Genomic DNA, 26,828 nt, shown 5'->3' with positions numbered 1-26,828 from the left:
ATATACGCAAAGTATAACTGTCTGAATACCTCCTCCTCCTCCTAGCTGCCTGCCTGCCAACTGCCAGTTCCATTCCCCAGCACCCTTCACCCTATCTAGTTCCTCCTTTGCATATTGTAACTGCGTCTGAAGGGCACAAATCTTATGCTCCTGCTCCTCTATCAACTTATTTCTACTACAGATTCTGCATTCTCAGGAGAGGATCTCGCTACAATGCCCACTGGCTTCCCCACTGCATTCGCTCCAATGAAAATACTTCGAACAAATCCCACACCATAATGTCACTGACATTTAAGGACAGCAATATGAACCGTCCTCCACCACTGCCAATCCTCTCATTGACCTAGCGGTGAAGATACCGCCACAAACTAGGACATTTCAGGAGCTATCCTACCAGAAGTAATAACTATGACAGAAGAATTACAGACACTACAGATAAATGGGTCCATGATGGCATCACCTGACAGTGCACCACTTGAATCACATGTGCTGATGCTGTGGTATAGGAGAGATGTATATAAGCCACACATCCTGTCTATAGTGGGTTTTGAAAATTCTGTACTTTCAACTAGAGGGCTGCAAGGGCCCCAGAGTGCTGTGACAACATTGAGTATCAGACTCTGGTTTGAACTGTGTACTTACATGCTGAGGACTTTGTTTTGTAATGTTGGACTTGAATGGAAACCTTTGGACCACATTTTGTGTTATCCTCTTTTGACCAGACCACTCATCTTTTCTTGCATTTGCTTGTACGTATGAACTGTTCTTGTTCAAAGTCAATAAACACTATGCACTGCTATCCCCAGCAAGAAAAATGATGGGTTTATCAGTTGCATGTCTTTCACTCTTTCTCTGTCTCCAACGTATAGTGCCTCCATTCTGCTTGGAATCCATTATTCACTTGTAAGGGTGAAACATTCTGAAACACTTGTATCGAGATCACTCCTGGTACAGGTCTAATTTGAGTGAACTACAAAAATTTATAATTGCTTTTCCATTACCTTTGTTACACCACCACTGCTGCCATTATCATCATTTTATAACAATAATGATAATTACCATATTCGTCATTTCCTGTAGTTAATGACCTGTTGGGAGACGTATTTATTGATGCTGTTTCAGTAGTTTGCAGGCCATATATGTTAAGTATTGTTGTAGATTGTAGGTGACTGTGATGATAAGAGAGAGGGAAGAGGGTGATACCGTATACTGACACTAGCTTACTTTTTTTGAATCACATTAAGTGAGCAACAAAGTTTAATTGGTTCATTACCTGGATGTCAGAAACTGTGCACCACCACCTCATTTCCCATTCCTGGTCAAATATTAGTAATTAATTTTTTTCCATTGCCATCATTTTAAGGCTTCAAAGTGGCAGTTTCCAGAGTCCGTGTGATTGTTCATAGGTTGTCAACTGTCAGTTTTTATCAGGATCAAGGTGCTTAGGTTAGATCAACTCTATCAAGGAAGTTAGAATCTGTTGTAACCTGCATAGGCAGGGTGTATGCCACAACACCTCTATGCTTGGAGAGGAATTACTACATTGTAGCTTTTGCTATTAAAAAGGTACCAAATGTAGATGAGCTATGTAGGTCTTGAAAAGAATGTGGTGAGTACTGTACCCTCTTTCCTCAGTTATTGGTATAACCAGCAAGTTTTATGAATATACGAGATGAAGAGAGAAATTACGTACTTGATATGATTCATGGTGACACTGAAAAGAAAGATTACAAACTCTCTGTGCAGTTTGAAGTAAATTCAGTTAACCATCAGTGGTTGTCATTGAGCTTATATGTGAAAGACAAACATAAATATTAAAATAAGATACTCTGAACAGCTAAAGCACTGAAGAGTGGAAGCACCTACACTGAAGAGCCAAAGAAACCTACTTAATATCGTGTAGGGTCCCTGTGAGCACACATGAGTGCTGCAACACAATGTGGCATGGACTTGACAAATGTCTGAAATAGTGCCGGAGGGAATTGTCACCATGAATCCTACAGGGCTGTCCATAAATCCATAAGAGTATGAGGGGGTGGAGATCTCTTCTGAACAGCACATTGCAAGGCATCCCAGATATGCTCAATAATATTCATGTCTGGGGAGTTTGGTGACCAGTGGAAGTGTTTAAACTCAGAAGAATGTTCCTGGAGCCACTCTATAGCAAATATGGATGTGTAGGATGTCGCATTGTCCTGCAAGAATTGCCCAAGTCTGTTGCAATGTACAGTGGACATGAATAGATTTCAGGTGGTCAGGCAGGATGCTTACATATGTGTCACCTTTCAGAGTCATATCTAGACACATCAAGGGTCCCATATCACTCCAACAGCACATGCTCCACACCATTACAGAGCCTCCACCAGCTTGAACAATCCCCTGCTGACATGCAAGGTCCATGGATTCATGAGGTTGTCTCTGTATCCATACATGTCAATCTGCTCAATACAATTTGAAACGAGACTCGTCCGACCAGGCAACATTTCCAGTCATCAACAGTCCACCATTGGTGTTGACTGGCCCAGGCGAGGGGTAAAGCGTTGTGTTGTGCAGTTATCAAGGGTACACGAGTGGACCTTCGGCTCTGAAAGCCCATATCAATTATGTTTCGTTGAATGGTTCACACCCTGACACTTGTTGATGGCCCAGCATTGAAATCTACAGCAATTTGCTGCAGGGTTGCACTTTTGTCATGTTGAACAATACTCTTAAGTCGTCATTGGTCTCATTCATGCAGGATCTTTTTCCGACTGTAGCGATGTGACAGATTTGGAATTTTACCAGATTCCTGATATTCACACTACACTTATGAAATGGTCATACAGGAAAATCCCCACTTCATCGCTACTTTAGAGATGCTCTTTCCCATCGCTCGTGAGCCTACCATAACACCACGTTCAAACTCACTTAAATCTTGATAACATGCCATTCTAGGAGCAGTAACCGATCTAGCAACTGCACCAGACACTTTTTGTCTTATATAGGTGTTGCTGACTGCAGCGCCGTATTCTGCCTGTTTACATAACTCTGTATTTGAATACGCATGTTTATAGCAGTTTCTTTGGCACTTCATATGACAGAATCGCCACCCTGCTGGCATAATAACACCAGTAAGCAGTAGTTATAATTTGTAGACAGCTAATGTCCAGCTACATCAGCCCAAGAAAGATTAACTATAAAGTAACTTTAAGCATAAGATACACCACCTTCTTCTCACTTCAACAAATTATTTTTTTGGTATTATAATATATGCCTAAAATTTTGGATAAAGATTTTGCCTACTTACAGTTACCAATAAAACTGTTATTTCAGTCACTGTGGTTGAGTGATTCTAGGCGCTTCAGCCCAGAACCACACAGCTGCTACTGTTGCAGGTTCGAATCCTGCCTCGGGCATGGGTGTGTGTGATGCCCTTAGGTTGGTTAGTTCTAAGTCTAGGGGACTTATGACATCAGATGTTAAGTCCCATAGTGCTTAGAGCCATTTTGTTATTTCAGTCCATTGATTCCAAGTTATATTTTAATTATGATATTTTTTATCTCAGGGTGCCACAAACTCCTTTCTTGGATTAAATAAATCTGTTTCTCACAGTCCACATTTTGTGCACGAAGAAGTTAGCAAATTCAACCATGTGAAGGGAGTGGGGGAGAGTGGGGTAACTGGTTTGAATTTCACTCATTTTCATCTGAAGTCTATATGTTTAAGTGATGAGATCAGCTGTTTTGTAAATCCTTGTTGCCAGTTTTGTAAAGGCTTCGTCACTACTGCTGGGAGGCAGAGTTGCCACTGTTTTTACAGTAGGTCGAGTTTGTGAGTTTGTGAAGCGGCTTCTGGTGCAGTAAACCGCTGAGAAAATTTCTCTCTGCCAGTATTACACAGCTACGCCTCAGGATCAGGTAACAGGATAAGAGAACGGAGGTTCTACAACACTCCAACAAATTAGTAACAAAGTCACACAAATGAGTTAAAAAGGTGTACTTATCTTTGTGACGTGTTGAATAAGGAAGTCTGCAATACTGCATGTAATATAACACAAAAGCACAAAACTTCACAGTACATAGCAGACGCAATTTGCAACTACTGTCTGTTTACTTTTAAGAGTTCACTAGATGATGTTCCCCGTCTAAGTCAGCCCTGGATGATGATCTATAACCAAGTGGGCGAGAGCTGCTCTTCTCTCTTCCGAGTAGGCTTCTGTCCATCTTTGGCAGATTGTACTCGGCCGGCAATTGGACGAGGTGAAGTCAATGTCTTCATCCTCAGCACTGCCCGTGGCGCTGGTGGAACCCATGCAAGTGGCAAGTCTCTATAGCACTGGCACCAGCTCGCATAGTTGCACCTGCGATGCTTTTGCCCTGGCTCTGTCTTGTTCAAACGGCATAGCAGGCTGCATTGTGACCATTCATGTACTTGCAACTGATTTGAAAAGATTGACCATCCTCTGCCGATGTCAGTCATCGGTGGAATCCATCAATGTAGGTGCCACTGTGACTGAAACCTGAGTACCTGTGAGTCAAAAATCGTTGCAAAAGCATACCTTGGTGGCCTCACAGGAACAACAAAAACCTTCTCTCTTATCCCTGAATACTTATGTCTTTTGTAATTTCTTTAGTGGTGTTTTTTTTCTGCATTGTACGAGCTCCATAAAAAGAACAAATAGAAAATATCTGTTGTTAAACAGTTAATTTTTATCAGCTGCTGTATTTCGTATTTGTTACCATTATATGCTAGTTTGTTTCTTATTCTATCGTCGTTTCTTTTGTGTGTGTAATATCCATTGGTTATGGAAGATTTTCTGTGATAAGTTGAGTTCATTACTTCAAAAGTAATTTACAAGTAGTGTTATTAGTGCCAAAATGTTGATGTTGTTGCAGGTTACATTTTTACAAACAGTGTTGTTGGAATTACCAGAAGATGCAGCAGCTATTGTCGACAAAGAACAGTTACAAGAACTCTTGAGGCAGCTGCCATCTAATACTACTGCAAACATTGGCAATGTCTCAGTACCACCTGTTGCTGCGAAGGTCAACCAGCATCGCACACCACCAGAAACACCCAGCAAAAGATCAGCCTTACTGAGTAAAGGTGCAGTGATACACTTCTTTTGTAATTGTCACGAAAATTTCAAGAGTTGGGTTCTGCTGCAGGTTTGGGGAATATATATGAAAACAATATCACTGTGGTAATGATTCTATTAAGATGCCAACATTTATTGTACTAATGTGCTGAAATAAAATAGTGTAATTGCAAGCAACAGAGAACATCTTGAGTGTCCATAAACAAAAAAGTAAAACAATTACCCATAAAGAAATTTCCTCTGCTTTCTCACTTTGATTGTATATTTAAAATTAGTTCCTTGTTCACTGGAAAGCTAAATAATGCAATATTTTCAACACATTTAACAAAACCAAGATTATAATACAAAAAAAATCAAGTAGTGGAAAGTGTGTGTGTGTGTGTGTGTGTGTGTGTGTGTGTGTGAGAGAGAGAGAGAGAGAGAGAGAGAGAGAGAGAACTTCCTGTGAATCAGTTATAAAAGCTTTCCCCTAATATTACCTAGAACAGATGATTTGGTACCCTACCTATTATGAAAAATACTAGACTTGGTGCCAACAGACTTTACTTCTTTGAGGACACTCACACAGAGACAAGTATCAGTGGTCACAATGCAGTATTAGCAACAATGAACATCAAGTTACAGATGGTTGAAAAGTAAGCAGAGAAGTACACATGTTCACTAAAATTGATAATGAGGTGGTTATCTAATTTCTCAGACACAAGTTAGAAGATTCGAAATAATAATCAATCTTGATATTGATTATTATTTGAAATTATCAGAAAACTTTTTTTCCAAAAATTATTAACAAGTTAGAAGCTTTTAATTCAGGCAGTGGACATCAGATATGACTCAAGCTTAAGCTAACAGTTGACTAATGTCTATAAAAATATGTATCTAGCAGAATAATCGCAGATGCCTCGCATGTGATATGCAGATAATGTTAGCAAGCTTCATAAAAAAACAAGCGCTGTCTGCACAATGGATATAAAACAAACCCATAGAGCGGCAAATGTTAAATGAAATGTGTTTGGCTGCCAGAAGAACAGTGTGTGCAAAATATTCTCGAAGGATCCGTCTCAAAAATTCAATACATTTTGGTTATATGTTAAGCTTGTCAGTAACATGAAATCAATGTCCAGAACATGGAGACTTTCCTTCAGAAAGGTAAATCATGGAATGTTCCCATCATTTAGTATCTGTACTGCTACTGAGATAAGTGAATAGTTAGTAATAGCGGTGTTGAGAAGCAGCTAAAATTCCGAAAACTCAGTTAAGATTCCAGGATCTGATGCAATTTTGACCATCTGTACAAAATTTCAAAGTGAATGATCTCCTCTCTCGACCATAATTTACCACAGGACCCTTGAACAGATATGTTCCCCATGATTAGGAAAAAACACAGGTTACTCCAAACTACAAAAGAGGTAGTAGAAATGATCCACACGAATCAGAGTCTAAATCACTCACATCTATTTGTGGCAGAAAACAGTTTTACTGTGCCATTTTTCTAATGGTTCTTTGAGACAGTTCAGAGATTTTTGAAGAAGTAAATTAAAATCAGTCTTGCTTGTCTCAGGAAAGAAGAAAAAATAATCACTAGGAAATGATATGTGGAAGAACATGTCTCAGATGAAGGAGATATTTAAAACTACCCATAGAAGAAAGAGGCTGGCCATTATTTCTTACAATGAGAAACACTCCGCCACAGTAACTAACCATTTAGCTTTGGAGTAGGCACCAAAGATCTTTAACCCTACCCCCATAGCCCTGTTTTTTCCTTGTGTTGAGAAGAAATGATTCAGTTGAAAGAATGAAGTCTTTTCTTATTGTGAAGAGCTCCTATAGACATGAGTTGTTAAACCTACTCAACTGCTGAAAGACACTTTTAAAAATGGTCTTAGAATGATTTTGAAGGATGGAGAGATGCGCTGAAAGTAGACAAAATTATTTCCAAAAAGTGTGTCCTAGTGTCTTTCATATTGTTAACAATGTGGCAAAAGACATGTTTGAGCTCTTAACTCTGTACACAGACCCCATAGTATTTTCCTAAAATATTAAATGGAGCTTTCTCTTTTTCCTGCTCCCCACCCACCGCCCCTACCCCACATGATTCACAATTCGCAGAACTGGAGAGAAAAAAATGATTAAAATCTGAGAAATATGAATATCAACAGTGAAGAATAATGTGATTCCTGACAAAGGCCCTCAGTTCCTCTTGAGAACATTACTGACAGAATTAAAATGAAGACACATGAGTAATTTCTGTTTCACTTCCACAAATTACACCAATATTTCTAATGGACTTGAATTGCTGAAATGATAATGACCATGAAAAATACTAAAACAGTAGTATACAAAAATCAAACAGTGAGGACAATAGCAAATGACTAACTCTGTAGATGTAGTGTTAATACTCCATATTTGCATGTGGCACTGGGCCAGTGTTCTGTAGTCAATATTTTAAAGCTCTGTGTTATTGATGGCATAGGGCAATACAATGCTCAGCCAAAACATTTTGACAACCTCTTTATCAGCATGGTAGTCCACCATTGGAAAGCAATACACCAGAGGTTCTATATGGCATAGATTCAGCAAGTCTTTGGTAGTCAGCAAGTCTTTCCAGGGGAAGGTAGCATTGAATTTCTACGCACAGGTACTAACAGGCTGCTGGTTTGTGGGTGCAGAGCTGTTTCCAAATTTTGTTCCAGATGTGTTCCGTCAGGTTCAGATCAGACTAATTTTGTGGCCAAGACATCAACATAAGTTGAAAGCATGCTTCTCAAATCAATGTACCACAATTCTGACCTTGTGACATGGCTAATTTTCCTGCTGGAAGATGCCATCACTGTCATGCAGGTAGTCTACAATAATGTTCATGTAGTCCACAGCAGTTATGGTGCCTTCTAGTACTATCACAGATCCCATGGAAGCCCAGATGAATGTCCCCCATAGCGTAATACAGCTTTCACCTGCCTGCATCCATGGAGCAGTGCATATTTCAAGAAGCTGTTGGCCTGCCGGAAGGCATACCTGGACACAACCATCAACGTGGTGTAACAAGAAAGACAGTTCATCTGACTAAGTGATATGTTTTCATTTACCAACACAATTTTGTAGCTCACCTGAATGGCCAACTCGGTTGATTTTTCTTTGTCTTCTTCCACTTATCAGAGAACTTTCTTTTAAGTTTTAAAATCTCTTGTACATGCTCAGGTCCTTCACACTATCTGCTTTCATATGCTTTGATATGATAAGACATGCTAGTGCCTTTGTATATTCAGTGTGTAGTGACCCACTAAACATTTTGTGGATCCATTTTTTGTGTACAAAGATAAGATTCCTTCCACTGCGAATTGAAGTGTGATGACATTGTCAGTGTTAAACAATGCCAACTTACCAATTCTGCTACTAGGCAGCAGTGCTGTCTACAATGTCACTCCCCAATTTCACAGTTGGCACTTTTCCGTGTTGTGACCACAGCATGTGCAGGCATTCCCTTCACTCCCCACAATATGGATTCTGCTCTGCTTGAGCAAGTGGTTATGCTCAAAATTGGTGAGTTACTGAGCACCACTGTAAGAGAACTACACTAACAAGAAGAGGCCACGACGTTGTGATCACAGATTTACTTCAAATGTTTTACACCTTTAGTAGGCCATCAAAACAACAAAATGTGCAAGTAGTAAGGTGCACTACTCTGGCAATTCCAAGAAAATTGAAAGAGAAGTTTTACACGTCACTTATGTAACTGATGTATCCAGTCACATGTGCCGGACATTAGAGTTCATGGTGGTCAAGCAGTTAGCGTTTGAGCTTCGTAAGACAAATGTGTATTGAGGTGACACACTGACTCCCACTCAAACCTTCATTTTTGTAGTACAAGTGTAAATTCTGTGATGTTAAAAAATTTGCACTTACTCTATTCGTTCTTACTACATTAGCTACATCTCACTGCTCTGCAGGTTAACTGCCAAATGGGGCCTGCCTCTGTGTCTGCAGCTTGAAGCATTGAGGTGCAAAGTAGTTCTGAGTATGTTACCAGATTGCATGTATAAGGGATTTCGCTCATCATGACAGGTATACATTTTCAGGAAAACTCTGTGTTTCGTCATTTGCTTGTTGGTAGTTATAAATGTTTCTTCTATAATTAAATTCAATTAAAAATAAAAAGTAGCCAAATAACTTGAAATTCACTAAAACTTCATGCAAATTTATGTTTTTTTATTTTTATTTTTTTATTTATTTTTAAAATTTTTTTTACTATATTACTTCTCAGATGTCGAATAAATTAAATAATGTGACCAGTGATGAAAAAAAAATATATAGATAAAAAGCAAGTTTTAGCAGGATTTGAACAGACACCTCATACACATTCGTCTTGTGTAGCTCGAACACTTACCACTTGACCACCATGAACTCATAGCATCCGGCACCTACGCACAGATGCGTTAGTTACATAATAGACATGTACAATTTCTCTTGTGATTTTCTTGGAATTGCCAGACTAGTGCACCTTACTACTTGCGCATTATGTTGTTTTAAATGACCTGCTAAAAGGTGTATAAAGTTTGAAGTGAATGCGTGATCCCAGCATTGTGACCTTCTCTTGTGACTGATGTAATGCTTCAAACTAGAATCCTGAACATTGGGTAGTGTCATTTACCACCATAATTAATTTGGGTGCCCTTGAATTATTTTAGATTTTTTGTGATGCAGGAGAAACTAAACTTGAGAACACATTTTTAAATCTCAATTTTATTGTATTTTAATTAACCGCTGCGGCCTTGTTGTATTGCACACGCGTAAGGCAAGGCATTTCGCTTGTGAGCTCTGTTCCACCCATTAAATCCTTCCAAGATCAACTTCTCACAAACAATTCACTATCTTTTTTGTATCTGCATTTATTGTTGAAGCTATAAAGATAAGGAGATGTAACTATGCCACAAAATTCCTCATCCATAACCTCAAAAAAATTGAAAAAATTACAAACCCACAATTTCCATCTACATCTTCCATCTTTCTGTATGATACTAATGATTGTACGACAGTGAAATAACTTCCTTCATATCTGAAGCTGCATCATCTATAAGAATATTTTGTTATTCCTGTTTCTCAAGGTACTCAGTTTCATAAGATTCCATTAATATAGCAAAATCTGAGAGCAATTCCTCTTTAACTTTGTTGTACAGCTCTCTTTTGCTCATATATTCAAAGATATTTAATGTAAAAGTACCTTTCTATAGCCAGGGTTACATAAATACTTATTTATTTCCGACAAATGGTATCAATATGCTTTGCTGTCATCTTCTGGTCTTCCAACATTTTTGTTACAAAACATGTTCATTGTGAGTTGGAATGTTATGCTACGTTGTCATATTAGTGGATAAAATGTAGCACATTATGCAAAGATATGTCAAAAATAAAACTTTTCCAATCAAGATGCATCTTGTGCATTGGCTATGTCCGTATATGTACCACTCCGAGATGTTTGTTAAGTCTTAAAAAAGACAGCACTTCTGTCTACATTAGCTTGACGTGTTCCGTATATTGATGTGACAGCATGAGTGGAACATTTCAAGCTATTGTAATCAGGTGTGCTGTTGTACATTTTACAGTATATTTTGTTTTTTAAGTCTTAACAATCATCTGTGGGTGCTACAGATATGGACATAGCCAGGTGCGCAAGTTGTGTTTTTATTGTAAATGTTTTGTCTCAGACAGACGTTTGCATCATGTGCTACATTTTATCCACTACTATGACAATTTTGAATGAGGTTCCAACTCACAATGAACATGTTTTGTAACAATAATTTTTGAAGACCAGATTATGACAGCAAAGCGTGTCAAAACGGGCAGTCGAAAACATATACGTATTTATGCGATCTTATTTAAAAAAACAAAGATGATGTGACTTACCAAACGAAAGCGCTGGCAGGTCGAAAGACACACAAACAAACACAAACATACACACAAAATTCAAGCTTTCGCAACAAACTGTTGCCTCATCAGGAAAGAGGGAAGGAGAGGGAAAGACGAAAGGATGTGGGTTTTAAGGGAGAGGGTAAGGAGTCATTCCAATCCCGGGAGCGGAAAGACTTACCTTAGGGGGAACTTGCGCACCTGGCTATGTCCATATATGTAGCGCCCACAGATGATTGTTAAGACTTAAAAAACAAAATATACTGTAAAATGTACAGCAGCACATCTGATTTTTCCCCCTAAGGTAAGTCTTTCCGCTCCCGGGATTGGAATGACTCCTTACCCTCTCCCTTAAAACCCACATCCTTTCGTCTTTCCCTCTCCTTCCCTCTTTCCTGATGAGACAACAGTTTGTTGCGAAAGCTTGAATTTTGTGTGTATGCTTGTGTTTGTTTGTGTGTCTTTCGACCTGCCAGCGCTTTCGTTTGGTATGTCACATCATCTTTGTTTTTTGATAAATTTTTCCCACGTGGAATGTTTCCCTCTATTATATTTATGCGATCTTAGCTATACAAAATTTTTTGCGAAGTAAAACTGATTGCTCCTTCTCATTTCCCAACACAGAAATTTCAATATTTAATGCAATATAGTTAACACAGTTTTTGGTACACTTCTTTTAAAAGTAAGACAGTCTTTCTGTAAAGATCTGCAGAAAGAGATCAGTTATTTTGGGGATGAGGATATTACTTCTGAGTGATGGGGCATGCCTGTCCTTCACCTTTATGAAGGCATGATCTTTGCTGGGGACCCTTTTCGGTGAGATGCATGAATGTGTGTAGGAGAATGGCATCCCATCCTTCCTCAAGAACTGAAGCCAGAGAAGGTAGATATATTGGACACTGGGGTCTGGAACAAAGTCAACAAGGGGGCGGGGGGGGGGGGGGGGGGGCAGCTGGCAGTGGAGTAGTTGAAATTCTGTTTTTATAGGAATGTAAATTAAATTAGGAAAATGTAGTACAAAGCACAAGAACAACGATAATATTAGTTTCTTCCTGACACTTGACATCTCTTTGCTTCTACTATATTCTGTATTTTGGGGCAGAACTTGTTCACAGAAATTATTTTCAAATCTCACCCAATGTGAGTGTCTGAAATTTTTGATCCGATTGGAGATTTTTTTCTTTTCATAATTGAAAATAGCTGCTTTCATTGATAAGTACTTCCAAACATGGGAATAATTTCATATACAAATATTTGAATATTTTAAAACCAGGCAGGTAAATATTTATAAAATTCAGGTGCACCAACTTCACTAAATTTTGTCTTCAAATCTGAATCTCACTGGATCTCGATTACTTCCATTTGTATTTGATTAGGTACTAATTTGTTACTTATTGTTGTAAATGGAAGATAATAAAGAAAATGAGTTTTCAATAATTTAAAACCTATAAATCTTGATTCAAATTAATTTCTGAGGCTGAAGATTTTTACCTGCACATGTTTTGTGTGATTATTTCATCTGAACTACAATTATTCATGTTTCACACTGGACAGTGTGTTAAATCTTCATTTTCCTGTTGCTTTTCCCAGAAAACTAGTTGTATATTTGAATGCATTGTGACACTACAATGTGCTCATATCTCCTGGCATTTGCCAAACCCAAACCCCTCCATCAGATTGCCACAGTGTATAGCATGGTTCATCACTCCAAATCACTCATTTTGTCTTGTGCTGTCCAGTGGAATCTGTCTTTACAACACCTCAAGTGTTGCTTAGCATTACTATTGAAGTCACAAGTGGTTCTTTCTGCTGATTTCATCTCATTTGTTTACAATGGCCGTCCGCAATGCTCAATGTTCCCTGTCCTCCTGCATGTGAGGCCTGCCTAATCTTGGTTTAGCTGTGGTTGTTCTTTCACATTTCCACTTCACATTAATATCACCATCAGTCATCTTGGGTAGCTTTAGAATTGTTGAAATGTCACTGATGGATTTGTTACTCGGAGACATCAAATGAATACTCCATGTTCAAAGTCACTGAGATGTCGTAGCCGACCCTTGGTGATTCTGCCTCTTGTGACATCTACTGATCAGTTCTGTATTACATAGAGATGTCTGGATACTTTTGATCAGATAGTGTATGTACCGGGAGTAGTCTGGCTAACATATGTCCACTAAACAATGGCACAGCTTCAGTTTTTCCCTCATTTCAGTACCTGTTGCTGTGTAAAACTTAACCATATATCAGGCAAGCAGTGAGTTCAGTTTGGACCCCAAAAGTATTCAGTACAGCATTAATAACTTCACTTATTGTACAGGAATTCAGTAGCACTGAGAGACTGTGGCTATTAACAGATATGTGTCTGCCACTTGAACCAACCAGTGATGCTACAGGAGGAATTCTTTCTGATGGAATGTTGTGTGCTGAGCCACAGCTGGCATGTGGAATTATGATAGTTAAGATTTTTAAGGATATACCACAGTATTCTGCAAAGACATGACAATCGGCTCCCACTCTCATTTTAACAGTGTGTTGTGGAAATTTAGTGAGAACAGTTCTTAAAGATACAGCTTTGATTGTTCTAGTGAGAATTTCCTCTGTTTCACAGCCTGTTTAGAGGACAGAAGAAGTTACCAGGTTTATTTGTGAAATTACTGTTACATGGTAGAGGATGATTAGATTGTGGACTGTGAGTAGGGATTAATAATGTCAGACAACAGGGTGAACTGTAAGGAATACAGTAGAAGTAAACCACTGTACTACAGAAAATTGTGAAATAGTGTTGAATTTGTCATTTGCTGCTGAATACTTAATTATTGTGTTCAGATTTTGTTGGAAAAAGCTGTTGAATGTAAGTTAAGGGGGAAATGCTAAAAATATTGTCAAAAAATTGCCCCTTCCACTAATGATAGAATTTACTTGTAGTGAGTGGTGGTAGAATTGCTTGAAACTTTCATCTCACATGCTCTGGGATGATTGAAAAGGAAGTGACAGAAAATAAAGGATGCATAGTATAAAAAATGGTGAGATATTTTCTTGCTTGGGCTGGGAATGTTATAACCCCCACCCCCTACCTCGTTGTCACCCACAATTTGTGAGCCTACTCACATTTTGAATGTACTAAGTTGATTAATATATTTGTTAGGTAGTGATTTATTTTTCATAAACCATCTCAAGAGCCTGGTGGCAGAAATTCTAAAGGACTTTTTTGTGTTTAGTATCAAGATCAAGAAATCCATCATCTGGGGCCATTGGAAGAAATGGGAACGAAGATGGTTCAGTAGAAGATGGAGATGATTGTGGTCCAGATGTTCTTGTTATTCCATTCTCCCCAGAAGTTGGTGAAAATATCGGACTTGCATCAGAACAGAAGGTTTGTCAACACAATAAGATTCTATCATACAGCTTTTTAACGAAATAAGACCCCATAAACAGATATGAAAAATTTAAATTTATTTTTGAAGTTGTTGGTAAATAATTTATTGTAAGGAAATTTGTATAGGCTGAACAACTTGAAAATTGCTCAAGGCATGCATTATATTCAATAAGTTGTGGTTGCCCCTTGAATGGAGCCATATGCCAAACACCTCAGGAATCTGATAGTTTCAGCTTTGACAGATATGCAGAATAATGGCCGGAGAACCTTTCATTGCCCCCAATTGCCTCTTTATTAATGTTAGTGTAAACTATTAGGAGTGTAGGAGTGAGTGTCATTAAAGTACACTCCTGGAAATTGAAATAAGAACACCGTGAATTCAATGTCCCAGGAAGGGGAAACTTTATTGACACATTCCTGGGGTCAGATACATCACATGATCACACTGACAGAACCACAGGCACATAGACACAGGCAACAGAGCATGCACAATGTCGACACTAGTACAGTGTATATCAACCTTTCGCAGCAATGCAGGCTGCTATTCTCCCATGGAGACGATCGTAGAGATGCTGGATGTAGTCCTGTGGAACGGCGTGCCATGCCATTTCCACCTGGCGCCTCAGTTGGACCAGCGTTCGTGCTGGACGTGCAGACCGCGTGAGACGACGCTTCATCCAGTCCCAAACATGCTCAATGGGGGACAGATCCGGAGATCTTGCTGGCCAGGGTAGTTGACTTACACCTTCTAGAGCACGTTGGGTGGCACGGGATACATGCGGACGTGCATTGTCCTGTTGGAACAGCAAGTTCCCTTGCCGGTCTAGGAATGGTAGAACGATGGGTTCGATGACGGTTTGGATGTACCGTGCACTATTCAGTGTCCCCTCGATGATCACCAGTGGTGTACGGCCAGTGTAGGAGATCGCTCCCCACACCATGATGCCGGGTGTTGGCCCTGTGTGCCTCGGTCGTATGCAGTCCTGATTGTGGCGCTCACCTGCACGGTGCCAAACACGCATACGACCATGATTGGCACCAAGGCAGAAGCGACTCTCATGGCTGAAGACGACACGTCTCCATTCGTACCTCCATTCACGCCTGTCGCGACACCACTGGAGGCGGGCTGCACGATGTTGGGGCGTGAGCGGAAGACGGCCTAACGGTGTGCGGGACCGTAGCCCAGCTTCATGGAGACGGTTGCGAATGGTCCTCGCCGATACCCCAGGAGCAACAGTGTCCCTAATTTGCTGGGAAGTGGCGGTGCGGTCCCCTACGGCACTGCGTAGGATCCTACGGTCTTGGCGTGCATCCGTGCGTCGCTGCGGTCCGGTCCCAGGTCGACGGGCACGTGCACCTTCCGCCGACCACTGGCGACAACATCGATGTACTGTGGAGACCTCACGCCACACGTGTTGAGCAATTCGGCGGTACGTCCACCCGGCCTCCCGCATGCCCACTATACGCCCTCGCTCAAAGTCCGTCAACTGCACATACGGTTCACGTCCACGCTGTCGCGGCATGCTACCAGTGTTAAAGACTGCGATGGAGCTCCGTATGCCACGGCAAACTGGCTGACACTGACGGCGGCGGTGCACAAATGCTGCGCAGCTAGCGCCATTCGACGGCCAACACCGCGGTTCCTGGTGTGTCCGCTGTGCCGTGCGTGTGATCATTGCTTGTACAGCCCTCTCGCAGTGTCCGGAGCAAGTATGGTGGGTCTGACACACCGGTGTCAATGTGTTCTGTTTTCCATTTCCAGGAGTGTATTTTGCTTCTTTAGAGAGAATTGATTTTGGCTTTACTGTCTGTACCACAAATAGGATAGGAACTTCAAAACTCTTCCACAACCTAAGCTGGACATCTATGTGTTGACGTGAGTGAGTGTTGTAAGGGTAGCCTGTGAGGTACTTGTCACACCTCAGTTGTATTTGGCTTGCTCACGCGAGACCCTTATGTCGACATTTGCTTCCCCTACTTTACGTTGGCCTTCCATGTAACTGCTCCTAAAACAATTGAATTCAAAGATGAGAAATGCCATAGAGGAAAAGAAAATGGACAGTGTGGAAAAATTCTGTTATGTTCTAACAGTGATGGTAGGGAGAAGCTCCAGTCACTTATGATTTGGAAATTTGCTAAATCACTTTGTTTTAAAAATCTTGTCACATTTCCCACAAAACATACTAAAAACAAGAAATTGTGGATTATGGCAAAAGTGTTCGAAGTATCAATACAAAAATGGCTGCAGCAGGCCAAAAGATTTTATTGCTCATAGACAGATGTGCAACATATCCTTCACTTACTTGCTATTTGAGAAATATAACCATAGAATCCTTTCCAGCAAATTGCACAAGTGAGCTCCAGCCACTTGACCTTGAAGTATAAGAGGCATTCAAAAAGAAACGAGCCGGAGGCATAATTACAGAAACCAGTACCTGTATGTTAGAAGTATTGACCCTGGCTGTTGAGAGACTTGTCCCACTGTGACACGAGGCAGTGAATGGCTGTTTCACAAAATTCCCGGAGCTACGATGTTAACCAGTTCTGCATGAACAGCTGGATATCATTGTCCGAGGTGGAGCGTTTGCCCCTCAGAGCCTTTTTAAGAAGACCAAAAATGACGCCCTTGTAATTCACTTCCTGCAGCACAGGACAATAGTGAATGCCCAGCATTACTCGCAAACCTTGACCACTCTTCACCAAGTGATCAAATCAATACCCGTGGGGTCATTCTGCTCCATGACAATGCAAAGCGTCATACGGCCAACACAGTCGCGGCACCCCTGCAGAAATTCAAATGGTAGGTTCTTGGCCACCCTTCATACAGTTTGGACCTCTCTCCTTGTGATTACACAATTTTTGGTCCCTTTAAAAAGGCTCTGAGGGGGCAAATGATTCACCTCGGACAGTGACGTCCAGCTGTACATACGGAACTGGTTAACATCGCAGCCCTGAGAATTTTATGAGACAGCCATTCACTGCCTTGTGTCACAGTGGGACAAATGTCTCAACAGCCAGTGTCAATACTTATAACATACAGGTACTGGTTTCTGTAATTATGCCTCTGGTTCATTTCCTTTTGAACACCCCTTATAATACATACTTTCAAGTTGCATTATCACAAAGTGCTCATGCAGAATGCCATCAAGTGTGTCGGAAAAAAAAGAAGAAATGAAAATAAAGCATTTTACAGATCACAATTTTACTTGCAATTTTTTATTATTGTAATACTTGGGCCAGAAAAAGTTTCTGAGAACGTATTAATGAATTTGTTTCTTCTGATAGGCAGTGCACTACATCGCAGCTTCAGGGCATAATGTTTCAGACATTACCATTCATAACTGCTTCCAAAAATGATTTTACTTTTGTATGGAGCCACAGTTATATAAAACTTTTTGAAAGATGTAACCGCCATTTGACCATACAACAGGTTTTATTTCACATTCTAGATTTTGGTTTTAGGCCTTTATCAAGTGTTACAATTATTATAAAATCATTAGACTTGAGTTGAACCCAAGTTATTGTCAAAACATGTTTCTTCGGATATATAAACAAATTTAGTTGAAATAAATGCAAGAACATTTGTGTGGTATGGTAATTTACTAGCAGTTAGCATGACTCAGTTGATATGGTTGAGGAAAAATAGATGACCAAATCACAGGTTTTAAACTTTGCTACACTGTGTCTAAAGCCAGATTTGGAAATGAAGTCCATGGTCATGAAGGAAATGATGATACTGAAGATGTTTCACCTAATGAGCATTCATCATTTCGGGATTACGGCAACATTGCTGAAAACCTGTAGAAGCCATGAGTATTCCTGAGATACTTCAAGATGCATTGAGGGACATGGACAAGGATACTGACAAAGAGGACAATACAGTAGAGCTTCTGCAGTCCTCTTTGATTTTCAATGATACAGTAAAAGTGTTAGAAAAAATTAAACAATTTGTGACACGCCATAATGTTTCTGACAAAATAACGGCATGGTTATCCCGTTTTGAGGATACAGTGTATGCTGTAACCATGGCAAAGGAAAAAACAAGAAAAGATTACAGACTTTTTATGAAATGGTGTTTTCTTCTGTGTAGATATTTACTTTTTTTCTCCATTTTTTAAAGTACGTATTAGGCTTTTATAAAATTTTCTGTAAGACAGCTTTCGATTTACTGTATTTTCCATTTGTCATTTTACCAGTTTAATTTGCAAGTATGACACTTTCTTTCTTGTATACATTTTTTACATTTATACCCCCCTCCCCCCCCCCCCCCCCCCTTGTATAAATGGAGTTTTACTGTATCTAATTACATTTGTGATGTGAAAAGACAATTATGCCAAGACAAATTGACTTAGACTGAAATAGGAGCCATTTGCTGACATTGACATCAGATGAAGTGGTGTGTCGTAACCAAAATTAGTAGTGATGTTGCCCCAGAAACCTTTGGTCTGTCTCTGAACGTCTCACCAAGATTCTCGTTAATGCATATGGATCCTAAAAGTGACGTTTGAAGTTACATTATCGAGGCACTTGTTTGACTTGTCATTCTTTTCAATTTATTTCTTAAATTTTGTTTATATGAAAACATCTTTTTCCCGTGCTACATCATCTCTAAGCAGTAAACACAGAAAGCAAAATAGTGCATTTTTTACTTCACAGCTGCAAAACAAACTTTCTGTTGGTACCATTCAGAATGAAAGCTACAAATATATTAGTTGTTGTTGCTTATGAAGTGACCAAGTAAAATCTCATTGCCAGAATTATGACATGTCCCGTCAAGTTGGTGCATCGGTTCCTGAGCCATAAATCAAAAGAATGAGAGAACACCGTCCTGTGAGAAGTTTTATAATATACTAAACTTAGTACAACGAATCATCATTGAAATGCACATACACGTCCTTGTGCAATGCCAGGAGAAAATAAACACCTGAACACTTGATAATTTATGTCCGGCTTGCAATCCACAGAATTAAACATAAGTCAGATCTTGAGGCCAGTCCTGTTGTACTGTAACTTTAGGGAAAGTTCCGACTTCAACTATGACAGTAATTGACTGCTGATAGACTGAAGCTACTTGGCTGGGTAGAGCTGTGGTTGAGTGGCCTGTTAAATATGTGATCAGAGGCACCAATGATGCCTCAGATGAGGGAGCATGGCACTTGTGCAGCCATCATTTGGGCGGCACCAGTTGCTGTGCTGCCACTGTTGGACAGCAGTGGAACCTCTAGCACAAGTCTCTGTACCTGGAATGATTGTCTTTTGTGTGATATTGACAGGCTACAATACCACATCCCCCCGCTCCCCCTCCATATCCACCACCTCTGCCGCCGCCACCACCACTGCTGCCGCCACTGCCACCACTACACCACCACCACCACCACCACCACCGAAATTCCTCACCACTGTTTTGTAGTAAGCAAAACAGCAGCAAGGGGAGGTTTGGTCACAGGTGTTGCTGAGGAGGCAGGAGCTATGGTAACAGCCGATGCAGCATCCCTGCTAACAACCCGGCATCTGCCTTGTGAATGCCTGGGAACACTGGCCAGAAAAACTGGCATACGGTGCACACCTGTGACCAGTGGCTAAGGCCCTGTTGAAGTGGATGACTTCTCGGCATCTGGTGGGCCTCTGGTGTTGTAAAGAATGGCATTTGGGTGATCCTGGCCCAACCCCAATATCAGAAGCGACAGGTGCTGTGATGACTCACTCGTGCTATGTCGATCTCCATTTGCTCCTCGTCAGGTGCTTACAGTGCTGAACGCAAGGAAGCCATGGATGGCAGTGGCAACAAGATCCTGTTTGGCACCGAATCTGAAACTGAGAGATTTGAGGCACAATCATGCAGGTGACACGCACTAATTTGGTTGTAGTGCTATCTGTGCACACTGGAAGGACCTGGGTTGCAAAAAGAGAACAATCCAGGATGTTAATAATGGTCCATTTTTCCATCTTAACTTGTCTCCAATCAATCTGAAAAAGACAACATTGTTAATTTTAAACTGCCTACTGAAAGGGTACTTAACCGACCATTCAGGTGGATGTGGTAGGTGAAGTTAAGTGTTATGATGGTGACCATGAAGCAATTCCACAGGTGATTTTCCATCTATTGGCTGGGAACATTAGGATGCCTAGAATGTTTTAGAGACTGTTCCCTCGCATGGGAAGCGTGCACGAAGTCTGTTCATTCGCTGCTTAAAAGTACATACAAAATGTTTCATTATTCCGTTTGACTGGGGATGGAATGGTGCACTAGTCTTGTTGTATGCTGTTTACATCACAGAATTGTTGAAATTTAATTGACACAAACTGTCGTCCATTATCAGAAATAATTAATTGTGGAAAGCTCTGTATACAAAAAATTAACTTCACTGCCTTGATGGTTTGAGAAGCAGTTGTGGACTGCATGGGTACAACAAACAGAAATCTGCTAAGTGCATCAACCACAATTAACCACTGAATGTTCTAGAATGGACCAGCATAATCAATGTGCAGCCTTTGTAATGGGATGGTGGTTTTAGAATTTCTAATATGTCCATTAGTACTTTCAGCTGTGGCAAAGGATGTGACTCTACAGCTGTTTGACAGTTGACAGTGAACTTGAAGTCAGCACATGAGCATAAATTGCCATTCAGTTTGGTGAAAATCGTTAGAGGAGAAGCCTATTGGCTTGCAATAACTGGTTCAACAACCCCTTGTTACTGCCAGTGTTCTAAATCTGTAACTACTTTTTCCTGCAGGACAGGCCATGCCTGAAAGCATTTCAATTGTGCGTTGGCTTTTAATGTTACATGCTCCACAAAGTTGTTAGCTTTGCCTAACATATCCTGAAACAGTTCACAAAACTCAATACGTAATTGCGAGATACTGTCATTAGGCACAAAAATGTTGACTGACCGCACATTGTCTTCTGTCTGTAATGCAAACAGGTTGAAGGCATCCATGTCAAAAATGTTCGGACTGTCTTTTGCACAGAGAACCACAAACAAGACTGGTTTTGTAATTTTCTTGAACGTGGGAGGGAGACTACAAACACCTAAGATAAGGATATAGTCACTATTGAATGTGGATGACACTGCCTGTGAGTGACAAAAGTTTAGACTGACCTAGCTGTCCATAGGTAAATCTATTCAAAAGTGTGACAGATGGTCCAGTATCAAGTTGCATACAAACATCCTGCTTGGAAATGTTCAGTGATATAAACAACTTGCTCATCTATCTTTGAATAGGATATGAGTTCTGGGAATTTGACACTGAGTTCGCTTTTGATATAACACTCTTTGTCTTGTTAGACAGTTTTTACATGACTGCATTAATACTCATGTCATGATTTTTAGAGGAACGAACTCAGTGACACTGCATAACATTTTATCACTACAGAACTTTCCACACTTATACCTGATTTTAGACTGTGTAATCAGACCTCTTAAGTCTGCTATGTATCCCCTGTTTGTTTGATAGTCCAGCTTCATGCAAGTGATGGAGTTGGCAAAATTTTCCCAGTACTTATTGGGTTTTATTCTGTCAAAGTATTTGGATATTAACAGTATGCTTTAAAACAAAACAAGTGTTTATAATTTGACCCTTTGCACTTCTTATGCCCATGTTTGTGTGAATGTGAACTCAGTTCTCTAAATGGTCACTGAAAGAGAGAGAGAGAGAGAGAGAGAGAGAGAGAGAGACTGAGAGACTGAGAGACTGACTGACTGACTGACTTCACTCACCTGTAAACTTTCGTTTGTGATGCAGGTGCTGTGCCTTGAGGATCAGCAACATTGTACGGCAACTGGTGCGCATGGAAATATCACAGATGCTGGAGGTCCTATAGGAAACATTGTAGATAGAGTGGAAAGTCAAGAGAAGCGCACCCGTTTCTCCTTGCTACACGATGAAGGCTCAATTGGTGAGAACTTAACATAGCTACTGTTGTACACATCCATAACATAGCCATGTGCCACGTTAGTGCAGTCCATAACAGTTATCATTTAGAATGAGTCTGTCTGTAACCCATGAATTGAGTTATGGGAGCTCCTCATAATACAGGTGACCACAGTATATACACTAGGTGATCAAAAGTATCTGGACACCTGGCTGAAAATGACTTAAAAGTTCATGACACCCTCCATCGATAATGCTGGAATTCAATATGGTGTTGGTGCACCCTTATCCTTGATGACAGTTTCCAATCTTGCTAGCATGCATTCAATCAGGTGCTGGAAGGTTTCTTGGGGAGTGGCAGTCCATTCTTCACAGAATGCAGCAGTGAGGAGAGCTATCAATGTTGCTCGGTGAGGCATGGCACGAAGTCAGCATTCCAAAACATCCCAAAGGTGTTCTATAGGATTCAGATCAGGACTCTGTGCAGGCTAGTCCATTACAGGGATGGTATTGTTGTGTAACCACTCCACCACTGGCGATGCATTATGAACAGGTGCTCAATCATGTTGAAAGATGCAATCACCATCGCCGAATTGCTCTTCAACAGTGGGAAGCGAGAAGGTGCTTAAAAAATCAATGTAGGCCTGCGCTGTGATAGTGCCATGCAAAACAACAATACAATACAACCACACCATAACACCACCACCTCCGAAGTTTACTATTGGCACTATACGTACTGGCAGATGACATTCACCATACCCACTCCCTGCCATTGGATTGCCACATTGTGTACCGTGATTCGTCACTTCACACAATCTTTCTCCACTGTTCAGTCGTCCAATGTTTACACTCCTTACACCAAGCAAAGCACCGTTTGGCATTTGCCGGCGTGATGTGTGACTTACGAGCAGCCGCTTGACCATGAAATCCTAGTTTCCTCTCCTCCCGCCTAACTGTCATAGTACTTGCAGTGGATCCTGATGCAGTTTAGAATTCCTGTGTGATGGTCTGGATAGATGTGTGCCTATTACACATTGCAACCCACTTCAACTGTTGGCACTCTGTCAGCCAACAGACAAGGTCGGCCTGTAAGCTTTTGTGCTGTATGTCTCTCTTCATGTTTCCACTTCACTGTCACGTCGGAAACAGTGGACCTAGGTATGTTTAGGAGTGTGGAAATCTCGTGTACAGACATATGACACAAATGACACCCAATCACCTGACCACGTTCGAAGTCCATGAATTCCACGGAGCACCCCATTCTGCTCTCTCACGATGTCTAATAACTACTGAGGTTGCTCGTATGGAGTTCCTGGCCACAGGTGGCAGCACAATGCACCTAATATGAAAAACGTATGTTTTTGGGGGTGTCTGTATACTTCTGATCACATAGTGTACATGAAGGGTAGAGTTGGGTATCAGTTGTGAAGCCATAGTATAACTGTATCACAGTGCCATTACAGAGATTATGACACAGCAGTTACACAAATTTGTGATTTATTCAATTTGAAAAACACAACATGTTTCTGGAAGACAAGATCCCATTGTCAAGTTTTGTAATTGCAGAGAGATATCCAATATATGTACGTTAGCACATGAAAAATGTATCATGATTACCTTATTCATAGAACTTGATATTGGGAACTTGTCTTTCTGAAACTTTATTTTTCCAAATTAAATAAGCCTTTGGGCAATTGGTGCATCATAATCTCTGTACTGCAAGTTAAAAAGAATTATTCCTGAACTTATAAGTTATCATACTTAGGAATGAAATGTTTAGTTCATAATACTTTGCAGTGGAACTTCAAGTGGTGTAAATGATGATGCTCTCCTTAAAAAAAGGTAAGTCTGTACCAGCTGACTGTTACATTTAATTAAACAAAATACAGGGTTGGAGCTTTAATAGTGGCAACTATTTATTTACAGCTTGTACAAAATAGATAAGTGTTTCAAAGTTTTACTGACCTTCAAAGTAGTCACCAGCATTGTGTATAACCTGTTGCCAGTGATGTGGAAGTCAAGGATACTTTAGCAGTGCCAGTTGTGTGGACAGCTCGAGTGGCGCGGTCTATTGCCTGACGAATTTACAGCATTTCTGAAGCGAATGCCATGAAGTGTTTCCTTCAGTTCAGAAATCAAGTTGAAGTCACTAGGTTGGTTGGTTGATTTTTTTGAGCGGGGGCCACCAAACGACGAGGTCATTGGTCCCGAAGTCACGAGGGCCTTAGTCAGGGGAGTGCAGTAGGCGGTATAACACTTAACAGCCCCATTAGTCAAACAAATCAGTAACAGCTTGCACTGTATGTGCTTGAACATTGTCCTGCAAAATGATGGTCAGGTCCTGTAGAAAGTGTTCATCACTTCCGTCTCTAAGCTGGTCATAGGTTATGTTCGAAAAATGAACAGCATAGAAACAGAAGTGATGACGAACTTGATTTATAAACTGAAGGAAACACTTCACAGCATTCATTTCAGAACTGCTACAAATTCATCGGGCAATAGACCGCGCCGCTTGAACTGTCCATACAACTGGCACTGCTAAGAGTATCCTACGGCTTCCACATCGCTGGCAACGGGTTATGCACAATGCTGGTAACTACTCTGAAGGTCAGTAAAACTTTGAAACACACATCCATTTTGTACGAGCTGTAAATAAATAGTTTCCATTATTAAAGTTCCAAACCTTGTATATTCTCAGTTGTGAATACGGACAACCATCGGCTGTGTAATGAGATAACAACAATGAAAATTTGTGCTGGACCGGGACTTGAACCCAGATTTCCTGCTTTACGCAAGCAGTCACCTTAACATCTGTGGCTATCCATGCATGATTCATAGTCAGACCCAAACTTCCACATGTTGCCGTTCGTGCCAAACCTGCACTCATACACATAACATAGTTCTGATATGGGGGGAGGGACATTTTAATTGAGTCACTGCCTGGTATCGGTGATTAAAGTGCCTGTATTGTTAAGAAGTACGATTCTATCTTCCGTCAGACATGCAGGCACATTTCTGGAAGAGATGATCTCACTATCAAGTTCTATAGTCATACACAGATATCCAATATATGTATGTTAGTATGTGAAATAATGCATCAGGCTCTCCTTGTTCATAGAACTTGATATATATTTGTAAGGAATTTCACATTTTTCCCAGACACAATCACACATCTCAAAATTTCCATGAGCTCATAACGCCAAAAATAAATTATAGCAGTGGTTAGCACACTGGACTCGCATTCGGGAGGACGACGGTTCAATCTCGTCTCCAGCCATCCTGATTTAGGTTTTCCGTGATTTCCCTAAATCGTTTCAGGCAAATGCCGGGATGGTTCCTTTGAAAGGGCACGGCCGATTTCCTTCCCAATCCTTCCCTAACCCGAGCTTGCGCTCCGTCTCGAATGACCTCATTGTCGACGGGATGTTAAACACTAACCACTACCACCACCACAAATTATAGTCCTAAATAACAAGCAATAATAGGCCTAAAATTTAATAAATTTTTATCAAAAGTACATACTGCCCCTTTGGTTTTTGAAACCACTAGTAAAAGCAGTAGTACAAACTCAAATTTATGTTCCAATAATGTTAGATTACTTTTATTGTCAGTGATCTCCTCAATATGATCATTATAAGACGGACCACCTGTCACAATCTCCTACAGTCACACAGCACAATCTTCTCACTGACTGTTGCTTTGAATGATGTAAGTGACTGCTGCAATGCACTTAATTTGTAGAACTACCTCAGTGTACCACTAGATGTGTCTGTCTTCCAACAGCATTGGGAGTTTCATGAGAAAGGCACTGGTACTTAAAAGAAGTGGTTTCTGGAAGAAATCACTGCCACTCAAATGGTTAATTCGATACATCATTTTCACTTTCAAGTGAAGATTGGTAGGAGTAAACACCGTATGATCTTCTTCAGGGAAACAATTTTTAAAAAGGAATTTAGTATTTCGGCCTTCCATCTGTTATCCTCTGTTTCAATGCCATTACAGTTAGTGAGCATCTGAACAGATGGCTGTGATCCATTTACATGATTTAACACAAGTGATCATCTAAAAGGTTACCTCACCAGTTGATTCTGTGAATTTAGAATAATAATGTGTGATTCCATGTGTCTACCACTTGCCACAAACATTTGAGTCTCCCAGTCTATAGTTGGTAAGCTGAGTTCTCCTTTCAAATTTTGCAGCATGACCAGGAAATTTATGCACACCCTTCTCCAGGTTTTCGTAGAAATGTTTTGCGGGTGCTGTTCTTGATGCAAGGGGTCTATAAAAGTATCAGACTACCAAAGTTAATCTGCCTATAACACTTATCTTCTTCACCCAAATTATTTTGTGTTTGGATTGTGTATTAATCTCACTAGATGTTATTGTAGAATTTGGCGAAGAGTGGGTCAAAAGCCTCAATGAAATTTTCGTGTGAAGTCATACCGCTTTAGGCTATTAAAATATTATTTATTGTGATGGTAATTTTAAGACATGATTATTGTCAAGCATTGTGGGATGTTGTGACCAACGCAACAACATAATGTTCCCAGCTGTGTCAAAACAAATACATGTGGTGGTATAAATCTACTTGCTGTCCCATAC

At 40.4% G+C, this 26,828-nt stretch overlaps 1 protein-coding gene across 4 annotated transcripts in view; it reads left to right on the top strand.

The window, feature by feature from the left end:
- The window catches only part of LOC124721188 (GTPase-activating protein and VPS9 domain-containing protein 1), a 362,758-nt gene that overhangs the window by 111,130 nt on the left and 224,800 nt on the right, over window positions 1–26,828 (top strand). For all 4 annotated transcript variants that reach the window (XM_047246031.1, XM_047246029.1, XM_047246032.1 and 1 more), the window contains 3 exons: window positions 4,875–5,085; window positions 14,197–14,351; window positions 22,098–22,251. In XM_047246031.1, coding sequence (XP_047101987.1) covers window positions 4,875–5,085; window positions 14,197–14,351; window positions 22,098–22,251 — 520 coding nt within the window. The remainder of the gene's footprint in view (window positions 1–4,874; window positions 5,086–14,196; window positions 14,352–22,097; window positions 22,252–26,828) is intronic.

This window comes from Schistocerca piceifrons, chromosome X (assembly GCF_021461385.2).
Source record: "Schistocerca piceifrons isolate TAMUIC-IGC-003096 chromosome X, iqSchPice1.1, whole genome shotgun sequence".
In the NCBI taxonomy this organism is placed as follows: Eukaryota; Metazoa; Arthropoda; class Insecta; order Orthoptera; family Acrididae; genus Schistocerca; species Schistocerca piceifrons.
This window is presented reverse-complemented; position numbering and strand designations above follow the sequence as displayed.